The sequence below is a fragment of the Gymnoscopelus braueri genome (assembly GCF_963280865.1).
Source record: "Gymnoscopelus braueri genome assembly, chromosome: 20".
In the NCBI taxonomy this organism is placed as follows: Eukaryota; Metazoa; Chordata; class Actinopteri; order Myctophiformes; family Myctophidae; genus Gymnoscopelus; species Gymnoscopelus braueri.
The window spans coordinates 39,462,510-39,481,984 of record NC_137622.1 but is presented as its reverse complement, the minus strand read 5'-3'; the positions used below and the strand labels follow the sequence as shown (position 1 = coordinate 39,481,984).

At 41.1% G+C, this 19,475-nt stretch overlaps 3 protein-coding genes across 4 annotated transcripts in view; 1 reads left to right on the top strand and 2 right to left on the bottom strand.

Moving 5' to 3' along the window:
• Positions 1 to 19,475, top strand: part of polr1a (RNA polymerase I subunit A) — a 445,779-nt gene that overhangs the window by 245,038 nt on the left and 181,266 nt on the right. The gene's annotated exons all lie outside the window — the stretch shown is intronic.
• slbp (stem-loop histone mRNA binding protein) overlaps positions 1 to 19,475 on the bottom strand; it is a 234,777-nt gene that overhangs the window by 153,953 nt on the left and 61,349 nt on the right. The gene's annotated exons all lie outside the window — the stretch shown is intronic.
• LOC308075686 (protein O-mannose kinase-like) lies at positions 6,248 to 7,355 on the bottom strand (the record flags this gene model as incomplete). The annotated part of the gene is made up of 1 exon (XM_080415634.1): positions 6,248 to 7,355. The coding sequence occupies one exon, from the start codon at positions 7,353 to 7,355 to the stop codon at positions 6,351 to 6,353; it is 1,005 nt and encodes a 334-aa protein (XP_080271760.1). The 3' UTR covers positions 6,248 to 6,350.

Sequence of the window (19,475 nt, the reverse complement as noted above, 5' to 3'; positions counted from 1 at the left end):
TACATGGGCAACTGGCGGCCCGGGGGCCACATGCGGCCCCCACCTTCACTTAATGCGGCCACACCAAGGCTCTTGGCCGTTGGAACAGAAGTCACCAGGGAGTTGTCTATGGAAACAGTTAGATCCTGCGTGGGCCAGGACTTACATGGGAAGAAGAGAAGCTCAGTCTTGTCCGTGTTCAGCTTGAGGTGGTGAGAAGACAAGACATCCACAGTGAGATGTCAGCCTGTCATGCAGCGATGCACTCTTCAACCTGAGTGGCAGGGGGTGGAGAGAGAGAAACACAGTGTTTACAACGGTTACAATCAACCAATAGTAAGGAGTCTAAGGATCAGATCCTAGATCAGTTCAGATCACTAGTAGGGCTGTCACCATCATGAAATTACACTTGAACATTAAATGTCTTACAAATAATTGCGATTAACAATTGAATTGTCTTTTTCCATTGAACATTGGAATATAGCTTTTAAGCTTTGTAAACAAAAAATGCATAATATGGCAAATAACTTAAATATACGACGAAATGAATGATACCAATAATTATTCTTAAATATATATAAATATTGTATCTATATATATATCTTTTTTTTAACCCACTAAGACCGGGAACGCATCTGTGTCATTTTTTGATTTCTAAAAAATAGCAGATATACAAGCTCATAGCGCGAAAAATCGTGAAAATTTGTGGCAAAATCTTGGGGTCTAGGGGTTGTAGAGTATTTTTATATTGTGGTATTGCTACTTCTACTTAAGTAAAATATCTGAGTACTTCTTCCACCACTGCCAGTACCCCACCTGTCAGTCTGTGTTGTGGAGAACACCTGTCTGTCTGTCTATCTATCTGTCTGTCTGTCTGTCTGTCTGTCTGTCTGTCTGTCTGTCTGTCTGTCTGTCTGACACCACAACACTATTAAAGGTCCTATCCATAGAATGGCTGTGACATTACATTCATTCCATGTATTCCATATACAAAGCCATAGATCACTCCTATGGCCTCCTGTGTCAGTGAAATGTATCACAGCCTTCTAGGGCTATAAAGGTCCTATCCTTTAACTAAAGGTCCATGTCATTACAGTTCTCAGAGAGCGTCCATACTCACTCAGAAACGTGTTGAAATGTCTCACACACTCTCTTCTCCTCCAGCCTAGTGTGTTAGTTGACCAGCCACAGCCCATCTTGTTATTATTAATGTCAGCTGGTTATGGTAGAAATACTGAGTGAAAACCCAGCTCCAAACACACAAACATACTGATATATCCACACTGATATTAATCCCTGGCTATTCATTAACCACATTATTGAACATCTCTGTTTTCACCTGTTTCTCTCACTCTCACACTGTCTTCCTTCCTCCTTTTTAGTCCCGCTCCCTGTCAGAACCTGCTAGGTTGACTAGAGTTGATTGACACCTGGATGCCCAATGACATTGCTTCCATGAGCTTGGTATAAATGTAACATAATGCAGTGTGTCAACAGAGAATAAATGGTGTCATTCTAATGGCAAACATCACAGTACATTCATCTTAAAGAGCTTTATATTGCTATAAAACTAACATTTTCAATGTTTGAAAATTATATATGTACAATAATCTTTTTGCTTTCTCAGCCACTGTTACGGAACCTGCGGTCCACAGACTTGGACCTCCTCTCTGTCCCCAAAGCAAACAAGTGAACCTTGGGGGGACAGAGCCTTCAGTGTGGCAGCCCCCACCCTGTGGAACTCTCTCCCAATAGGGATTCACCATGATCCAACACTGGCCTCTTAAGGCTGCCTTGAAAAGACACCTATTCTCTCAGGCTTATGGCATATAGTTGTTTGCTGTTTTGTTTGGTTGTTTGTTTGTTGATTGTTCATTGTTCATTCAAGCTATTATTATTATTATTATTATTATTATTATTATTATTATTATTATTATTATTTAAAAAAAGGAGTCCTGCACATTGTCTTCACTTACAAAACTATTTATTACAGTAAAGTGTTTTGGTTAAACTTTTTCTTACACTAGTGGTTCTCAACCTGTGGGTCGGGAGCCCCAGGGAGGTCCCCACATGATTTTGGGGGGGTCCCCAGATGACAGTGAAGTGATGATGATTTAAGGACTTTTAAGACCTTTTTATTAAAAAGTCCATTAATTCATCAAAAGTTATCAACAAACTATACTATAAAACATTGGCCAAATTGTAAAATAACATAAAGAGGCAAACATTTTCAAAATAGCAGATCTACAAGCTCACAACGCCTTGCATGTAGATCTGCTATTTTCACAATATTTATCTGTGGAGTCAAACAAAATGTTAAAAAGTTAAAATATGATTCTTTGGGGTGTCACAGCCTGAAAACGTTGTGAACCACTATTAAAGTACAATGTTTTGGTAAATTTAAGTATTGAAAAAAAGTCAAAAAAGTGTCTCTGGAACACAGCATCCTGTTGTGTCCATGAAAGAAGCAGATACGTCTAGACAGACACTGGAGGTATTTTAAGTCCATAAATATCATCATCATCATCATAACCTTTATTTCAACTCGGAGTACAGTTGAGGGCAAGCCCTCATTTTCGATGTAGCCGAGATACAACATAATCAGCATAATCATCAGCATTTACATACATCAATTAATTAAAATCAGAGAATAGAAATACTCAGTATTTCAACGAAAGAACAGGAACATTAAATAAAACAGTTACAGTCTGGTACAAAGGTGCTGGAAACCATTGCTCTATATTGACCAAATGAGGGCAGTAGTCTGATTTTTAGGGACTTCTGAAGCTCATTCCAGGCAGATGGTGCACTAACAGAGAATGCTGCTGTCGTGTAAAATAGGTGCCAATATGCGGGCTACCAGGCTTGTAGTTGTAATAAAGTAGAGGAAGAGAAGAGACGTCAGGTTTCCAGGTTCTGATCATTCATTTATTCAGCATCAACGACAAACAAACAGCATCATGGCATCCAGGGGCAGAGAGCCCTCTCCTCCACGCAGCCCTTCGGCTGGTGGGAGTGTGACCCTTCTGAGTTAGATTTCATTCCCCTTTTAAACCTTGTCGCTCACATTATAATACAGACGGTTCATGTGGGGTGGGGGTCAGTGATAGCCTCCACCTGTTGACCAAGCTCTCTGATCAGTGCCTCTGAATGCCAGGAAGCCTAGACCTGATGTCTCCAGGTTAAACAAAAGGCAATGTCACAGCTATGCAGAGTGTCCCTGATTACCTATGCAAACGCCAGGCTGGCTCACAACACATTCATGATTCTCTTACTTCAGTACAATAACTTCAGTATCATTTCTTTATATGTTTTGACTTGCACACTGTTCAATAACTATAAGCCATAAGGGCCAATATACCATACTGCCTTGCCTAGCTCTGAATTCACAAATGGAACCTAGAGCGTCAGGAAGTCACTCGAACGAGCTAACGCTAATGCAGAACTAGCTAACGCTGGTTGCTTGTTTCTCTCCCTGGCAACACCGAGTTGCCAGGTTCTGGGAGAGAAACAAGCAACAAGCGTTAGCTCGTTCTGCATTAGCGTTAGCTCGTCGGGGACTTTCACTGCCTGTTTGAGTATCATGAGACTCCACAATGAGCAGTAGAAGAGAAAAAACTAACTTTGCATCGGTTATAATAGACGAATTTCACTCTTACACGGGCTCCCATTATGCCAACGGAGGGGGTCGACAGACTGCAGGAGACGGGACTCTCTGGAATAAGTCAACGTCCATTTCAATGATGGTGAGTGATTAGCGACACATCAAAGATAACACTTAAAATGTCTGGATGTCTCCTTTAAGGCAGAGTGGTATACTGTGTCAAGGTGTTGTGTCAAAGTTGAAGGGGCAGCAATCCTATAAATAATGTCCCCATAGTCCAACACAGAAAGGAAAGTGGCTTCAATAATAGTTTTTTTGCAGGATGCAGGAAAGCACGCTTTATTCCTATAGAGAAAACCAATTTTCTGTCTTAGTTTTGTGACAAGGTTTTCGATGTGATATTTAAAAGACAATTTTTCATCCAGCCAGATGCCAAGGTATTTATACTCTGAGACCCTCTCAATTTTAGAGCCACTTGAAGCGATTATAGTTAGATTGTCACGGTTGGTGGTTTTAGCCCTAGAGAATACCATGAGCTTAGTCTTGCTTGCATTAAGTACAAGCCTAAGCTCAACCAGGGCATCCTGGAGAGCATTGAATGCGAGCTGCAGCTTCATATTGGCAAGCTGGGCTGAGTTTGCAACACAATATATAACCGTGTCGTTGGCATAAAGATGTGCATGACAGTCATTTAGAGTGGAGATAATATTATTTATATACAGCGTAAAAAGGACGGGGCCTAAAATTGAGCCTTGGGGGACACCCATGGAGACTGGCTGGAACTCCGACTGAGTGCTCCCGGACTTCACCGATTGATATCTATCATGTAAATAATTGTGAAACCAATCGGTGGCTGCTCTGCTAAAACCAATATTGTGCAATTTATGAATTAGTATGTTGTGATGTACGGTGTCAAATGCTTTAGATAAGTCCACAAAGAGGGCGGTGCAGTGCTGTTTTTTGTCCAGAGCAGTTAAAATGTTGTTTGTAACTAGGGTGACAGCTGTTGTTGTGCTATAGTGAGCTCTGAAACCAGATTGATTTACATTTAAAATTGAGAAGTGTGAGAGTTGAGAATTGAGCTGAGAATTTACGAGTGACTCCAAGATTTTGGCAAGACAGGGTAATTTAGAGATAGGTCTGTAATTATTTAAATTTTGTTTATCTCCACCTTTGTGTAGTGGAAGGATATGGGCTAATTTCCAGATATGAGGGAAACTACTTGTTGTGATTGAAAGATTGAAGATGTGTGTTATGTGTGTTACAATAAGAGGTGCTGCTGTCAATAAAAAGAAGGGGTCCAGTTTATCCTCTCCAGTCGAGGTCTTGTGATTGATGTTAAGTATTGCTTCCAAAACAACAGTGCTAGAGAGGGGTTGAATGGAAAACTGATCCGTTGTGCTATTTATAGGATCGCTGAGATTGCTGTAATCAGTGGAGAGTGGGGGTCCATTATAGGTGTTGGTAAACAAGTGCCCAGCATCTGCAAAATGTGAGTTAAAAGCGGAACAAACATTTAAGGGGTCTGAGATTAAACTGTTATTGCTATTGATTTGAGGAGGTAGAGCAGAGGAGCACAGCTTTGTCAGAATGATAAAATACATGACAGTACAGGACAAATGACAACCATATAACATATAAATACATGACAGTACAGGACAAATGACAAACATATAACATATAAATACATGACAGTACAGGACAAATGACAAACATATAACATCAGTACAACACAGAATACCTAGAAAGCTCAAAGACAGTATAATTAGATACTTATATCTAAATAATATTTTTAAAAGAAAGACACCTGTATGAAACTAAAACATGTTTTAAAATTGTCTACACATCAAAGTAGACACACACACACACACACACACACACACACACACACACACACACACACACACACACACCAGAGATGGGGACTCGAGTCGCCAAAAATGAGACTCGACTCGACTCTGACTCGCCCCTCAAAGACTTGAGATTTGACTCGACTCGAGCCTCAAAGACTCGTGGACAATCTTTATTTTATGTTTTTTTTTTGGACGCAGTAATGAATGAAATGCCCCAAAAACGTCCACTCCCCTGTCTCTTCCCTTTCCCCTCGGGCCGCGCTGCGCGAGCCGGCTTCCAACCGGCTTAAGTCAACTGCGTGGTGCTCATTAACGTAACCAAACATGGCCAAGGTGAAGCCACGCCCACGGTCATTAGCATACAGAGGACCATGACCATGGCCTCTCTTATGTTGTCAAACATAGCATAAATAGAGTCTCAGGCAACACCATTTCATTCACCTGAAAGCTGAGGAGACACAGAGATATCACGCCACTGCTCTGCTGAGAAGATAAGACGCCACTGCTCTGCTCGCCTAACCTGACGCTGCTCGCCTGCTGTGATTCAAGATGCTTTCCACATCCATGTTCTGTTCGTTTGTCAGCAATGATCTAAATGGGAAGTTTATTTCAGCAGCTAGAATGTGACAGTTTTAGTCCGTTTTTTGGTGCGCAACACAGCCCTCGTTTAAGTGAATTGCTTTCACCTGCTCTGCTGTTGGACTGCTGTGCGGAGTGTGCGCAACAGGGCATATCTCCGCCAAGCCAGGGTGACCTACCCAGGCCCATGAAATTCATGGGCCTGGCCCTAAAGATAAATTGCCCTCGGCGATTTGGGTTTGGCACTGCTCCATTGTGAATCCATTTCCTGCTCCTGAAGTCTGGGGTGACCAATCAGGGCCCAGTATTCAAATATGGGACATTGTAATTGGTAGTTAGTTGTACTTTCTGTTCTCTAGCAACATGTTGAGGTAGACCAGCTTGTAGACCTGCAGCACCTCCTGAGCGGTGGGCCGCAGTGCGGGGTCTGTCCTCTTACACTTGGCGTGGACCTGTGACAGGTGGAAGAGGGCCACGTCGCCCCCGGCCACGCTCCCCATCAGGTGGCGCGTCACCTCCGGGATCTTCCAGATATCCGACTTCTCGTCGTAGCCGGGCATGAGCTCGTTGGAAAAGGCCAGGCCCTCGTCGCCGAACGGCCAGAGCTGCTCCGGCGCCACAAAGTCCCCGGTCACCTCCCATTCGAAGCATTTGGCCAGCAGGCCCCTGGCAGCGTCCACCTCCGGCAGCCAGTCCAGGTCGTTGACCACCAGACGGAAGTTGCTGCTCAGCAGGAACTGGCCGAAGGTTCGGTCCAGACTTATGGTGTCACACATAACACGGCAGCCCACAGGGCTGTCGTGGAGGTAGCTGAGGACAGACGCGTAGTCCACGGCCAACCTCAGGCGTATCTGCCAGGTGTCGAGCTGCCGGTGTCTCTCCTGTGCCAGCAGAGTGTCCAGGTTATTCAGGGAGCCCAGTGGGTGGTACTCAGTGACTATCATGTGCTCCTCTGGGCACGCACCCACCAGCTGCACCACCTGGGGGCCTTGCAGGGCTTGCAGCATGGAGACATCCTGGACGAATCGCTCGTGGACTAATCGCTTCTCAAACTGCGAGACCGGAGATTTCGGTTTGGACAACGCCACCTTCTGACCTCTCCACTCTGACAGGAACACCTGCTTTACGCCTCCCTGGCCGATCAGTTTCAACGTGCGCACTTCCGCGATGATTTGCGGACACTGCAGCCGGGACGAGCAGTTCTTCATGGCGTCTATTTTGAAGTGACCGGACGAGCAGTTCTTCATGGCGTCTATTTTGAAGTGACCGGAAGGACAGCCCTGAGGAGGCATCTCTGATACATGTCTCAGGTACAGGTACAGGTAGATCAACAACATCATTTTGGCGAACAGCACACAGAGACACAAACACCACCGAAACACAGACATTTTGTGCATGACCTTGTAAAATAATTAGTTTTTCAGGAGCACAAAGGTGACGCGAAGCTCAGCCTATCCGTGAAGCCAATGGGATGGATGGAATGGATAGACACAGATAGATGGATAATATAAAATGCAACAGTATTCACTCCACTCTTCAACTATCTGTAAGACAAGACTCTTTGCATCTGAGCGTTTGACCATCCTTTATATAGTGCTTGGCTGGATGCTCGTGACATCTCACTGATGTCACGATAAGTTGGCTATGTCCATGTATAGAGATAGTGGCTGGATGCTCCTGACATCTTACTGATCTGTCAATAATAAATACCTCAAACGTCCTGTAGTATTATTAAATCTAATATCAATCCCCCCATGCCCCACACCTCTTGAGCCTCTTGATTCTCTGCCCATGCCAAATGTTCTTAATAACCCCCATTCATTTCAATCCAGAAATGGGCTGGGGATTCTTCATTTAAATATCAGAAGTCTACTTCCTCCAGGAAGGTTAGACCACCTGAAAATATTAGTTCAGCAGGCTGACCCGGATATATTAGTGCTAACTGAAACCTGGTTGAAAAAGTCTACCAATGACTCTGAGGTATCTCTGAGTGGTTTTAATTTGTTCAGGAAGGACAGATCTGGAAGGGCAGGTGGAGTAGCGACTTATGTAAAATCCCAATTCCCAGTCACAGTACTACATGCCACTGCTATCCCATCTGGCCTTGAAACCCTTGCTCTAAAAATAAACATAGGGTCAAATGATGCAATTACTGTACTAGGTATATACTGTACAGACCTCCTCCTGCAGACCCCTCTGCCCTAGATAAATTAGCTCAATTAATGGCTAAAATTTCTAACTCAGAGATTTTGATTTTATGTGATCTTAATTTGAACTGGCAGACTCCAGTATCTGACAAATTAAAAGATATCTGCAATAACCTTAATTTAACACAATTAATTAAGGATTGTACAAGGCCAAATACAAAAGATATCACTAGATCAACTTTGATTGATTTGATTCTCTGTAATAGAGAGGATAACATTACTGCTGCTGGTGTTTTTGAGCAGGGCATCAGCGACCATTGCCCAATAGCATGTGTCAGAAGCACTAAACAAAAAAGAACCCAACCACGAATAATCACCTAGAGAATTTTTAAATCTTTTAATGAACAAGCTTTTTTTAATTTTGTTTTATAGTGATATCCAATACACCTCAGCTATTCCAGATGCTGAATTAGCCCTGGAACATTTCCAGAAATCCTTCCTCCCAATTGTCAACAAACACGCACACTTAAAAAAGGTCAGAATAAAAAACAGACTAAGCCCTTGGTTTTCCCCAGACCTGTCAAAGGTCGCGAGTAAATACCCCTTTAGTTTTTGTTTCCTACTTTTTGTTTTTAATTATTAGAGACAGACAGACATCAAGCCATATTCGAAAATAATAATCAAGTAGTCACCTCCTAGAATAATTGTGTGTAATGCTAATGTGTTGGAAAATAAAATAAAACCTCTTTGCACCACGTCCTTTTACATAAAAAAAAAAAAAAACTGTAGTCAATAATCATTAAAGCAGGTTTTTATTCTTATAGCATCATGTAGTGACTTAATTTCATCTCAGAAAAACTTATGTATGAATTTATCCCTCCATGATTTGCCTTAGTATCTGTGAAGTAGGCAATATTTCCATTTCAACATTCTGCTAGATTCGAAGCAGATTTTGACAAACATCATACAATGACAAAACTGCTGATTCCTGGAAGGCACTCGTTAGTATAGTATTTCAATGTTCCAACACCACCAACCGTTGAAAGATTAAATATGTTCTGATTGGCTCAGCAGATTACCCAATAGCGCGCTTCCCCTTTATCCTCAGACAGAAAGTGCAAAGTGTTTCTTATGAACTCAATAAAGATGTTGGCCAGTTCACATGGACAATACCCTGAGATTAAACTGAGACTTGAAAACAGAATAAAAACATAATTAGGAAACAGAGAATATCACAGGAATGCTTTTTTTTTCTTGGCAGTAAAGAGGTAAACGATTTCAAATATTTTCCTATGGAGAAAAACACACGGGAAGTATTTGTTCTAATAAATTCTAATTTAGCTCATCTTCTTTCTCACTACCTCTGGATTATGTTGAGCGTAAAACTCCCAATGTGGATAAATGGTAGATGGTAAATAGTGCATTTATATAGCACATTTATGCAATGTCCATTACATTCACGTTTTCACACACCGATGGCGGAGCCATGCAAGGCACCGACCTGCTCATCGGGGTTCAGTGTCTTGCTCAAGGACACTTCGACACTAACTCTGGGGGAACCCGGGATCTAACAGGGAACCTGACGTCCCGAGACACTGCCGCCCCTACTAGACACATGATACTGTATTTCAAGATGAAATTCAAACCATATGGGTTTGTTTACATGTTGACGTTGCCGTTAGACTGGCCGTTAGCCAATGGCATTTCTTCGCTTCCACACTCACCCCTAGCACTCACCTCTTCAGACTCCACCTCACCCCCTAGCACTCACCTCTTCAGACTCCACCTCACCCCCTAGCACTCACCTCTTCAGACTCCACCTCACCCCCTAGCACTCACCTCTTCAGACTCCACCTCACCCCCTAGCACTCACCTCTTTAGACTCCACCTCACCCCCTAGCACTCACCCCATAGCGGACCCCTGTTGAAGACCCCTGGTCTATGCTATGAACACTTTGAACTGAATAGCCGATCTACAAGCTCACAACGCGTCGCGAGCTTGTAGATCTGCTATTTTTCAAAGAAAAATCTTGGAAAATGTATGTTTTAAATACACAAATCTTGTATGGGGGTCCCTGGCACAAAGTATTTTCAGATATGCCCGAAAACGTCCACTCCCCTGTCTCTTCCCTTTCCCCTCGGGCCGCACTGCGCGAGCCGGCTTCCAACCGGCTTAAGTCAACTGCGTGGTGCTCATTAACGTAACCAAACATGGCCAAGGTGAAGCCACGCCCACGGTCATTAGCATACAGAGGACCATGACCATGGCCTCTCTTATGTTGTCAAACATAGCATAAATAGAGTCTCAGGCAACACCATTTCATTCACCTGAAAGCTGAGGAGACACAGAGATATCACGCCACTGCTCTGCTGAGAAGATAAGACGCCACTGCTCTGCTCGCCTAACCTGACGCTGCTCGCCTGCTGTGATTCAAGATGCTTTCCACATCCATGTTCTGTTCGTTTGTCAGCAATGATCTAAATGGGAAGTTTATTTCAGCAGCTAGAATGTGACAGTTTTAGTCCGTTCTTTGGTGTGCAACACAGCCCTCGTTTAAGTGAATTGCTTTCACCTGCTCTGCTGTTGGACTGCTGTGCGGAGTGTGCGCAACAGGGCATATCTCCGCCAAGCCAGGGTGACCTACCCAGGCCCATGAAATTCATATGCAGGCATAGTAGCTAATTAGAATGAAATCTGCAAAAACTGACTCATATACTGATACAGAACCATATTGGCTATATATTATCGCTGTCGGGTGGAAATCTTGTATGTTCCTTTTTTATTATTATTTCAAAACAATTTAAAATCGTGAAAATAGCCAATCTACAAGCTGTAATTATTAATAATTAAGAAATACTATATTTTAAAGAGTGAAAAATCAACTAAAGTCATTATTAGTGCAAGTTCAATCACATTTCATTTGAATGAAAATAAATTAAATACATAAAATACATAAAATCTCTAATCTGTGAATCTAATGTGATTTATTATGACCTGTCTATACTTTTACATCTATGCCTTCGTGTGTGTGTGTGTGTGTGTGTGTGTGTGTGTGTGTGTGTGTGTGTGTGTGTGTGTGTGTGTGTGTGTGTGTGTGTGTGTGTGTGTGATAGCTGCGCTATAAGACGCAAAGGAGCCTAAATGAATGTATCCTACTATTTTGATAAACATTCATTCTGTGCATTTCTCATTTCGGGTTGGGTTTGTGGACCATAATAACTGTATTTCAGCCTTAGGCTACATCATATAAATACATAATTAAAAAAATTAAGAATAGAATAGAATAGAAGTCTTTTTTTTAAGACTTGAGACTTGACAAGACTCGAGACTTGACTCGGACTCGACCCTCAAAGACTCGACTCGGACTCGACCCTCAAAGACTTGACTCGGACTCGACTCGACTCAACCCTCAAAGACTTGAGACTTGACTCGACTCGAGCCTCAAAGACTTGACTCGGACTCGAGCTCAGAGACTCGTGGACATCTCTGTCACACACACACACACACACACACACACACACACACACACACACACACACACACACACACACACACACACACACACACACACACACACACACACACACACACACACACACACACACACACACACACACACACACACACACACACACACACACACACACACACACCTTAAGTTGTCTAAAAGTCTATGAAGTGGTTTTCTGATGACACCTGCTGGTGTTATTGAGCAACTGCAGGCTACAATGACCAGCTTTCTCTCTTTCATCTTCAGACTGTTTCAAAGTTGTTGTTAATGTAGAATATACATTAATAAATGTACATTATGATCTGTCCTGGTAAGAATTATTACATTATTACACTTGACATGAAAAACTACTGGTTTAAACAACATTAGGAAGGAAGCCCAAATAAACAACTACACGTTAGAAACAAGACCAAAAAAAACATGATCCACAACTAGAACTACCAATATTTACAAGCAAATTTACAGAAAAACAAGCCCAAAGTCACTTATAATAAGCAGACATGGCAACACTGGAATGCTCTCCTCTTCATGATTTCTCACACACACACACACACACACACACACACACACACACACACACACACACACACACACACACACACACACACACACACACACACACACACACACACACACACACACACACACACACACACACACACACACACACACACTTTTATTGTTATTAATTAAAAAAAAGTCCTGCATATTGTCTTCACTTACAAACCTATGTATTACAGTACAATGTTTTGCTTAAACTATTTATTACAGTACAGCGTTTTGGTAAAATTACCTTCAAGTATCTGAATAAAGTGTCTTGGGAACACAGCATCCTGTTGAAGTGTCCTTGAGCAATGCATTGCACCTGTCACTGTCCATTTACTTTTAGAGATGACTGTGTCATAAAAAGATAATGAACAACTTCAATGTGTAAAAAAAAAATGCAGATACACCTAGATACTGGAGGTATTTTAAGTACATCGGTACAGTCAATCTTTCAACCCAAGATGTCCAGAGAGGAATGGGTCGATCTCACAGAGAATCTTTATCATGATTGAACTTGCAGCAGATCCTTTGTTCCTCACTGCGTCGGTGACAAAACGTGCCTTGTTACTTTTCACCTGCATTGCGTTGGCCTCTTCCAGCTCAGAATAGTTTAACACCTTCTTCTCGTAAAGTTTGTCAAGGAGACATTTGAGACACGGATCAGAAATCACGTTGATGAAGCTGCTCCGCACAGCAAACAGTCTCTCTACTGGACGACTCTGTAAGTGATGAAAACATAAAACAGAACGTGCTCTGTAAGAATCTGATTTTGAAACAGTTTCTGACTCCTCCACAGCCTTTATAAACTATTGTATTTAACTTTCATTGAACCAGCACAGTATAAACCCACATTGAGACAAAAGTCTCTTTTACGAGCCGGACCTGGCCAAGAGGCATACATATGACACAGCTTTGTCAGAATGACAAAATACATGGCAGTACAGGACAAATGACAACCAAAAAAAAACACGTTAAAAAAACAGTAAAATTGGCTACACATCAAAGCAGGAGCAGTTACTGGTAGTAAGTATGTTCATGGTAATCCTTTTAACCCCATTAAGACCTGAGGCCATTCTTTAAAAAAATCTAAATCCTAAAAAAAAATTAAAAAAAATTTAAAACATATTTTTTCAAGATTTTTCAAAAATAGCAGATATACAAGCTCGTAGCGCGGCACTCGGTGCCGCGCTACGAGCTTGTATATCTGCTATTTTTGAATAGCCAAAGAAATCTAAAGTGACACAGATGCATTCCAGGTATTAATGGGTTAAAACTCCTAAAGTTTCAATTTGTTTATAAAGTAATCAATCAAACAAACAAACAAACAAACAGTACAGCAGTACCATTACACAGGCTTGTTTCCATTGTGGTCCTATTTATTCAATTAATCAAGAGGAAGAATGTAAAAAGTAATTGATGGAATAATCACTGAGAACATAATGTATAGTACGGCCCTAGTTTCTATAAGAACATCCAGGTACACATAGCTGTTCCTGACCCATAGAGGGCGCCTTCATCTGACCCATGCTGCTGGTCAACATGGAGTCGTTGTTGAGGTCATTCTGCTGGGCGAGCTGGACAGACTGATGACTGAGGAGAGAGACAATAGAAGATGAGGAGATGAGGACAGTTCATTTTGTGATTGAATACTTTATTAGTCAGAAATGTAAACATCATGTGGTACAGTCAGACATTAAGGCTGAAAGGATAACACAGAACTTCTGATGAAAGTTTCCCAGCTAAACAGCTGTTTAACCCCTTCTGCACCATAACTATAACGATAACAATTAATATGCCGTTTAAAAAAATCGTCCTAACTGAAGTGGATGGCAGATACAATAATAATAATAATACATTTAATAATTTTTTGCTACAGGGTTTAAAAATAAGTCATAGAAACCACAAACGCAAAAAAAAAAAAACATAAGACCCTACTAGAGGTCAAAAGTAGATTAAAACTAAGTAAAACCAAGGTATGGGGAAAAACTAGATAAGGAAAAGGATAAAACTAAGAAAATGCTCTGTTAAAAAGGTAGGTTTTTAAGTCTAACTATAATGACAATGATAGCTCATTTGTATCACTTTCTGAGCAGTAGTGTATGAAGGATAGAACCTCTGCCAGACAGACTGCAGACTGTGAGCAGTGCATTTGTTTAGTGCATCAAGCCTTCCTCAGCGTGTTAAGAACGTGGTCAGTGGTGTTGTGTGTACCAGGAGGGACTGATAGACAGACAGACATGACAAGGACTTCAGCTGCTGTCAGTAAAAATAAAATAAAAACATTTAATCGCGCACGCGCTTTGCACATGCGCCCCCGCTCATACGCACCCGCCCAGACGTCCGTCTTCGTGGGCAGGATGAAAGTTGATTGAACTCAGGTGATATTCTCGACCAGATCTGACTAGTTTTCGTTTGACTTGATTTGGCCTCAATCGAGACGTCACTGATTTGTCTGGGTCCTCACCGTGCTTGCTGGGAGGGTTTAAAAACAAGGCATAAAAACAGTAAAGGCTAGAAAAAACATAGTTAGTAAAACACTAGTGGTAAAAAGTAGATTAAAACTAAGTAAAACCAAGGCATAGTGGAAAAAACCTACGGATAAAACTAAGAAAAAGCTTTGTTAAAAAGGTACAGTAGGTTTTTAGTCCAAACACAACTATAGCGACAATGATAGCCGTGAATCATTTGTATCACTTTCTGAGCAATTGTATGAAGGATAGAACCTCTGCCAGCCAGACTGCAGACTGTGAGCAGTGCATTTGTGCCGCTGTTTATAGAACATTATACAGAACAAAGTGAGTTTATTTTTTATGATAATTGACTCTTAGTGACTTTATTCTCACCTGTTGCCTCCCACATTGTCCTGTGGACAGCCAATCATATCAGGGGAGCCCTGGCCCTGCTGCATCATGGGGGATTGGGGGGGGAGCAGGGGGCTCATACCTGCAGTGGAGAGACAGAGAGCAGTCAGCCAGGCTGAGGTACCACTCACTTTACTGAATGCTATCAAGACAGAGCCTCCTCACAACATGGCCACCTTTGTGGTGCCATCTTGTGAGGTTTTAGAGGGGAGGAGAAGGGTCTGCTGGAGGGTGGTGGCGAGGCCAGGCCTGGAATTTGGTACCGTAGCTGGTACTGTACTGGTGCCTGTACTGGTACCGTAGCTGGTACCTGTACTGGTACCGTAGCTGGGCGGGAAGGGGAACTGCTGGGGGTTGGCCTGGTGGATGCAGGGGTTGCTCATACCTCCGGCAGCCACGTTGAAGCCCTGAGCCTGCGAGGCCATGCTCCTCTGCTGCTGCACCTGCTGCATCAGCGGCTCTGCCTGCTGCCTAAGGTAGTTAAGAGTCATCATGTCCCGCTGACGCTGGCCCAGCATCTGGAGGTGGCGGCGGAGTTGAAGAGAAAAGACCAGATAGTGAAAACTGTTGATCCATTTGATTATGTAACCCAGTGGTGCACAAACTGTGGGTCAGGGCCCCACATGTGTCTGTGTACAACAACATCTCATGAGCAGAAGTATGCATTCCCTATTTGCATCGTTCCCAAGTTTGCAAGTTTGGAGAAAGAAAGCTCTGGCTACTGGTTGGTGATGGGATATATACTGTTCAGCCTAAAGCCATGCACACTTTACTACAGAACAAAATGTGTCAGTTCAGATATTATATACTATACATACTGTATGTATCAGTAGTCGTGTATATATCAGTAGTGATGGGACTGTCAGTTTAGATATTCCTAATTCAACATGTCTTTTGTCTTTCCCCGACATCAAGGACATTTTCTTGCTAATGTTAAAATTGTTAGTAAATGTAATTTGAATACGTACGTATATTTCTAGTAAATGGGAGTACTCCGGATTCAAGACTACAGAGGAATAGACTGGAGTGCTGCGGGCTGGAGAGGAGAGGAGAGGAGAGGAGAGGAGAGGAGAGGAGAGGAGAGGAGAGGCAAAGATGGAGTGAGACATGATGAAGATGTTGGATTTTTAATTAACCATACTGATGGAAACCATCTGTACAAATCCAGGTGTGTCTTTTGAACCCGCCAAACAGAGATAGAGGTTAGGGCAGAGAACAAATACAGAGTAAAAGGACGTACAGTAGTTATGTATGTACTGGGAATCAACAGTAATTATATGTAATATTCATACTGTATATGTACTGGTGCGATCGATATGTATATGGGCATTTACACTCATTTACAGTATGTAGATAAAGATCTATCTATTTTATGTACAAAAATGTACTACCAGACAAATAACAAACCTCTCCACATTAATGTTATATATATATATATATATATATAGATCTAGATATATATACATGTATACATTGTGCTAGCTAATACATAAACCTAAATCAGAATAAGAACAAACCTGGATGTCAGTGCTGCGTTTATACGGTAGTAACGGTACACATATGTCATCACTGTCTTCATCCAAGGTCTCCTTTGCCATCCAGCATCTAGTTCCTGCACTGCTTGTGAGAAACGTTGTTTGTCTGCTGGTCAACCGTCTGCTTATTCCAAAATAAGCCAATCTTGCCCTCCCCGTAGTATCTGCAGGGCAAATGAGGTAGATAAATATAATAAAATCTAAGTGTTTTAGATTCAAAATATATTCAGTGGATGGTGCTTAAATCTCTGATATTAGATGCTGGTTTCATTTGTTTTTTATAGCTTACCAATTAAGACATTCTGGGGCTTGATGTCCCGGTGGAGAATTGGAGGATTCTGAGAATGAAGTATCTTTAAACTATTAAGAACCTGCCCTACAAGCGTCTTTCTCTTCCGTTCAGAGTCTGATATATTCTTCATATATTCTTACAGTGTGTATTAACATAACTGAAGAACAAGGTATCCAAAGATCTCATCCTCTACAAATCCCAGATATCGTACAATCGAAGAATCATCAAGCTCTGGAAGACTCAAAAGGTTTTCCTCGTTCTGCAGCACCTCATAGTTGGATTTAGACATTCTCTTCACTGCCACTTCAGTGCCATCATCTCTTAACCCTAAGTTCCATCACTTCCCTTTGCTAAGCGGAATTGTTTATCATACAAAAACTCAAAACTTCCAACTTTGACAACTTTGTCAGCGTACGCAAGCTTCTCTAACTGTGGTCTCCACCTTTTACTGACTGGACGCCATTTCCGTCGTGGGGTTGGTGATGGATCCATTTCCTTGCTTCAGAATAGCTATGGAAAGACAAAAAGATTAAGTTCATTCAATATAGATAGAATTATTTTATTTTAATTATTTTTTACAAAATCACATGTACACGTGAATACATGGTGCATACAACAAAAGTAAAGACACAAGAAAGCTCAAAATTATTTATAATATTTATAATTTATAATTATTTTGTACATCTGATTCTGCACACATTTGATTTTAGACCTTTTTCTGGAAACATGAGACAATGCAGGCTGTCAAGTAGTTACAACATGTAGGAATGCTGGTTGCAACAATGCCTTCCAATAGCAACACCACAATGGGGGTCCATGGCCAAATACATGAAAATGTTTAAGAGTCACTAATACTATACTATTATATCCTATATAACATTATTTTTATACTATGTTAAACAGTGTTGGAAAGTAACTAAAGTAATATGTAACTTAAAGTAATATTATTACTTTTCCCCAGTAACTAGTAACGTAACTAATTACTTTCACGTTTTGAGTAATATTATTACCTTTACCTTTTTTCAAAAAGTAATTTATTACTTTTTTTCACGAGCCTTGGTGGTACTCTGGGTTTGAGTGTGTTTATTTGATCCTGTGTTGTTTTTGGTCAATTGATATAATGGTAGACTGGTTGGGATCCAGTTGCTATGCAGGCTGCTTGCACTTGCGCACTTGTCTATGTGTGAATTATCAGCTGCGGAAGGGCGGGCCTTAAACCGGATCAAACAGTGTTGCCATGTCTGCTTATTATAAGCGACTTGTTAACCAATGAAGACGCGCCGTAAGCTTGTAGGTTGGCTATTTTCAATATATATATATATATATATATATATATATTTTTTTTCAGCAGTCATACAGAATGATTGATTTTTTTTTACTTGCATTTGCTCCTACATTCTGCCACGATGATATGTGTTGCTATGGGAGCCTTTTTATTTTTGTATTTTATTAGAATACATTTTGTTTAATAAACAACAGAAGTTGTTCAAAGATTGTGTCTCATGATGAGTCATTATCTGTTTGAGCCCAGGTGTTTGAATTTGAATATTTTTTTAGGCAAAAAATACATGAAATACATTTAAAATACTTCCAAAAAAGTCCTTGCGGTCTTGTTTCCATTGAGGTCCTTAGTATTCAATTCATAGTCAAATGGTTTTCATTTAGTCTGTAAGTTATGAATTCATACACAGTAAAAGTCTTAGTGTTAATATAATTGAAATGAGTGTACAAATAGAACCAAATGGACCCGTCATGTGTACAGAACACTTTTCAGAGTTAAATCAACAATGAGGATTTTACAATGTAGGCTGCAGAAAAGAGAAAAAAAAACAACTGCTAATGTTGAAAATGCAAAGTCAGTCTTTTGGGGAGAAAGGATGCAATTACTGGGGGCGAGAAAAAAAAAGTAACTAAGTAATAAGTAACTAGTTACTTTTGGCAGGGAGTAATAAGTAAAGTAACTGCATTACTTTTTAAACAAGTAATATGTAATAAGTAACATATTACTATGTTGTAGTAACTATTCCAACACTGATGTTAAACTATTATATTTATTATTATAGTTATTGCTACTACTTGTATTTGCTTGCCTCTCTCTCTCTCTCTCTGACAGTCGAGGAAGATGGCCGCCCACCCTTCAGTCTGGGTCTGTCTGCGGTTTCTTCTAGTTAAGGGAGATTGTTTTGGTTGCCACTGTCACACACATTGCTCAGGGTCTTTACTCTACGTGTAAAGTGTCTTGAGACGACTTGTTGTGATTTGGCATTATAATACAACTGAATGAAAAAAAATCACTGATTAAATGAATGAAACTTGAAAAATGTAAGAATATTCTCACAAAATCAAACCAAAGCCAACAGTGTACTTACAGTATATCAGCTGTAGTCAGTGATGAAACAAACTCTGTTTCCTGTTTTTGGTTCATTCAACAGCAGCCAGTCGGTCAACTTTGCATCTCAAACTAAACAACACTTCTGCAGAGAAAACAACTACAACCTTGAGTAAGTGGAACTCATAGAACCTAAATGGTGAAAATAACTGGACTTTCTTTACAGTGGATACAAATG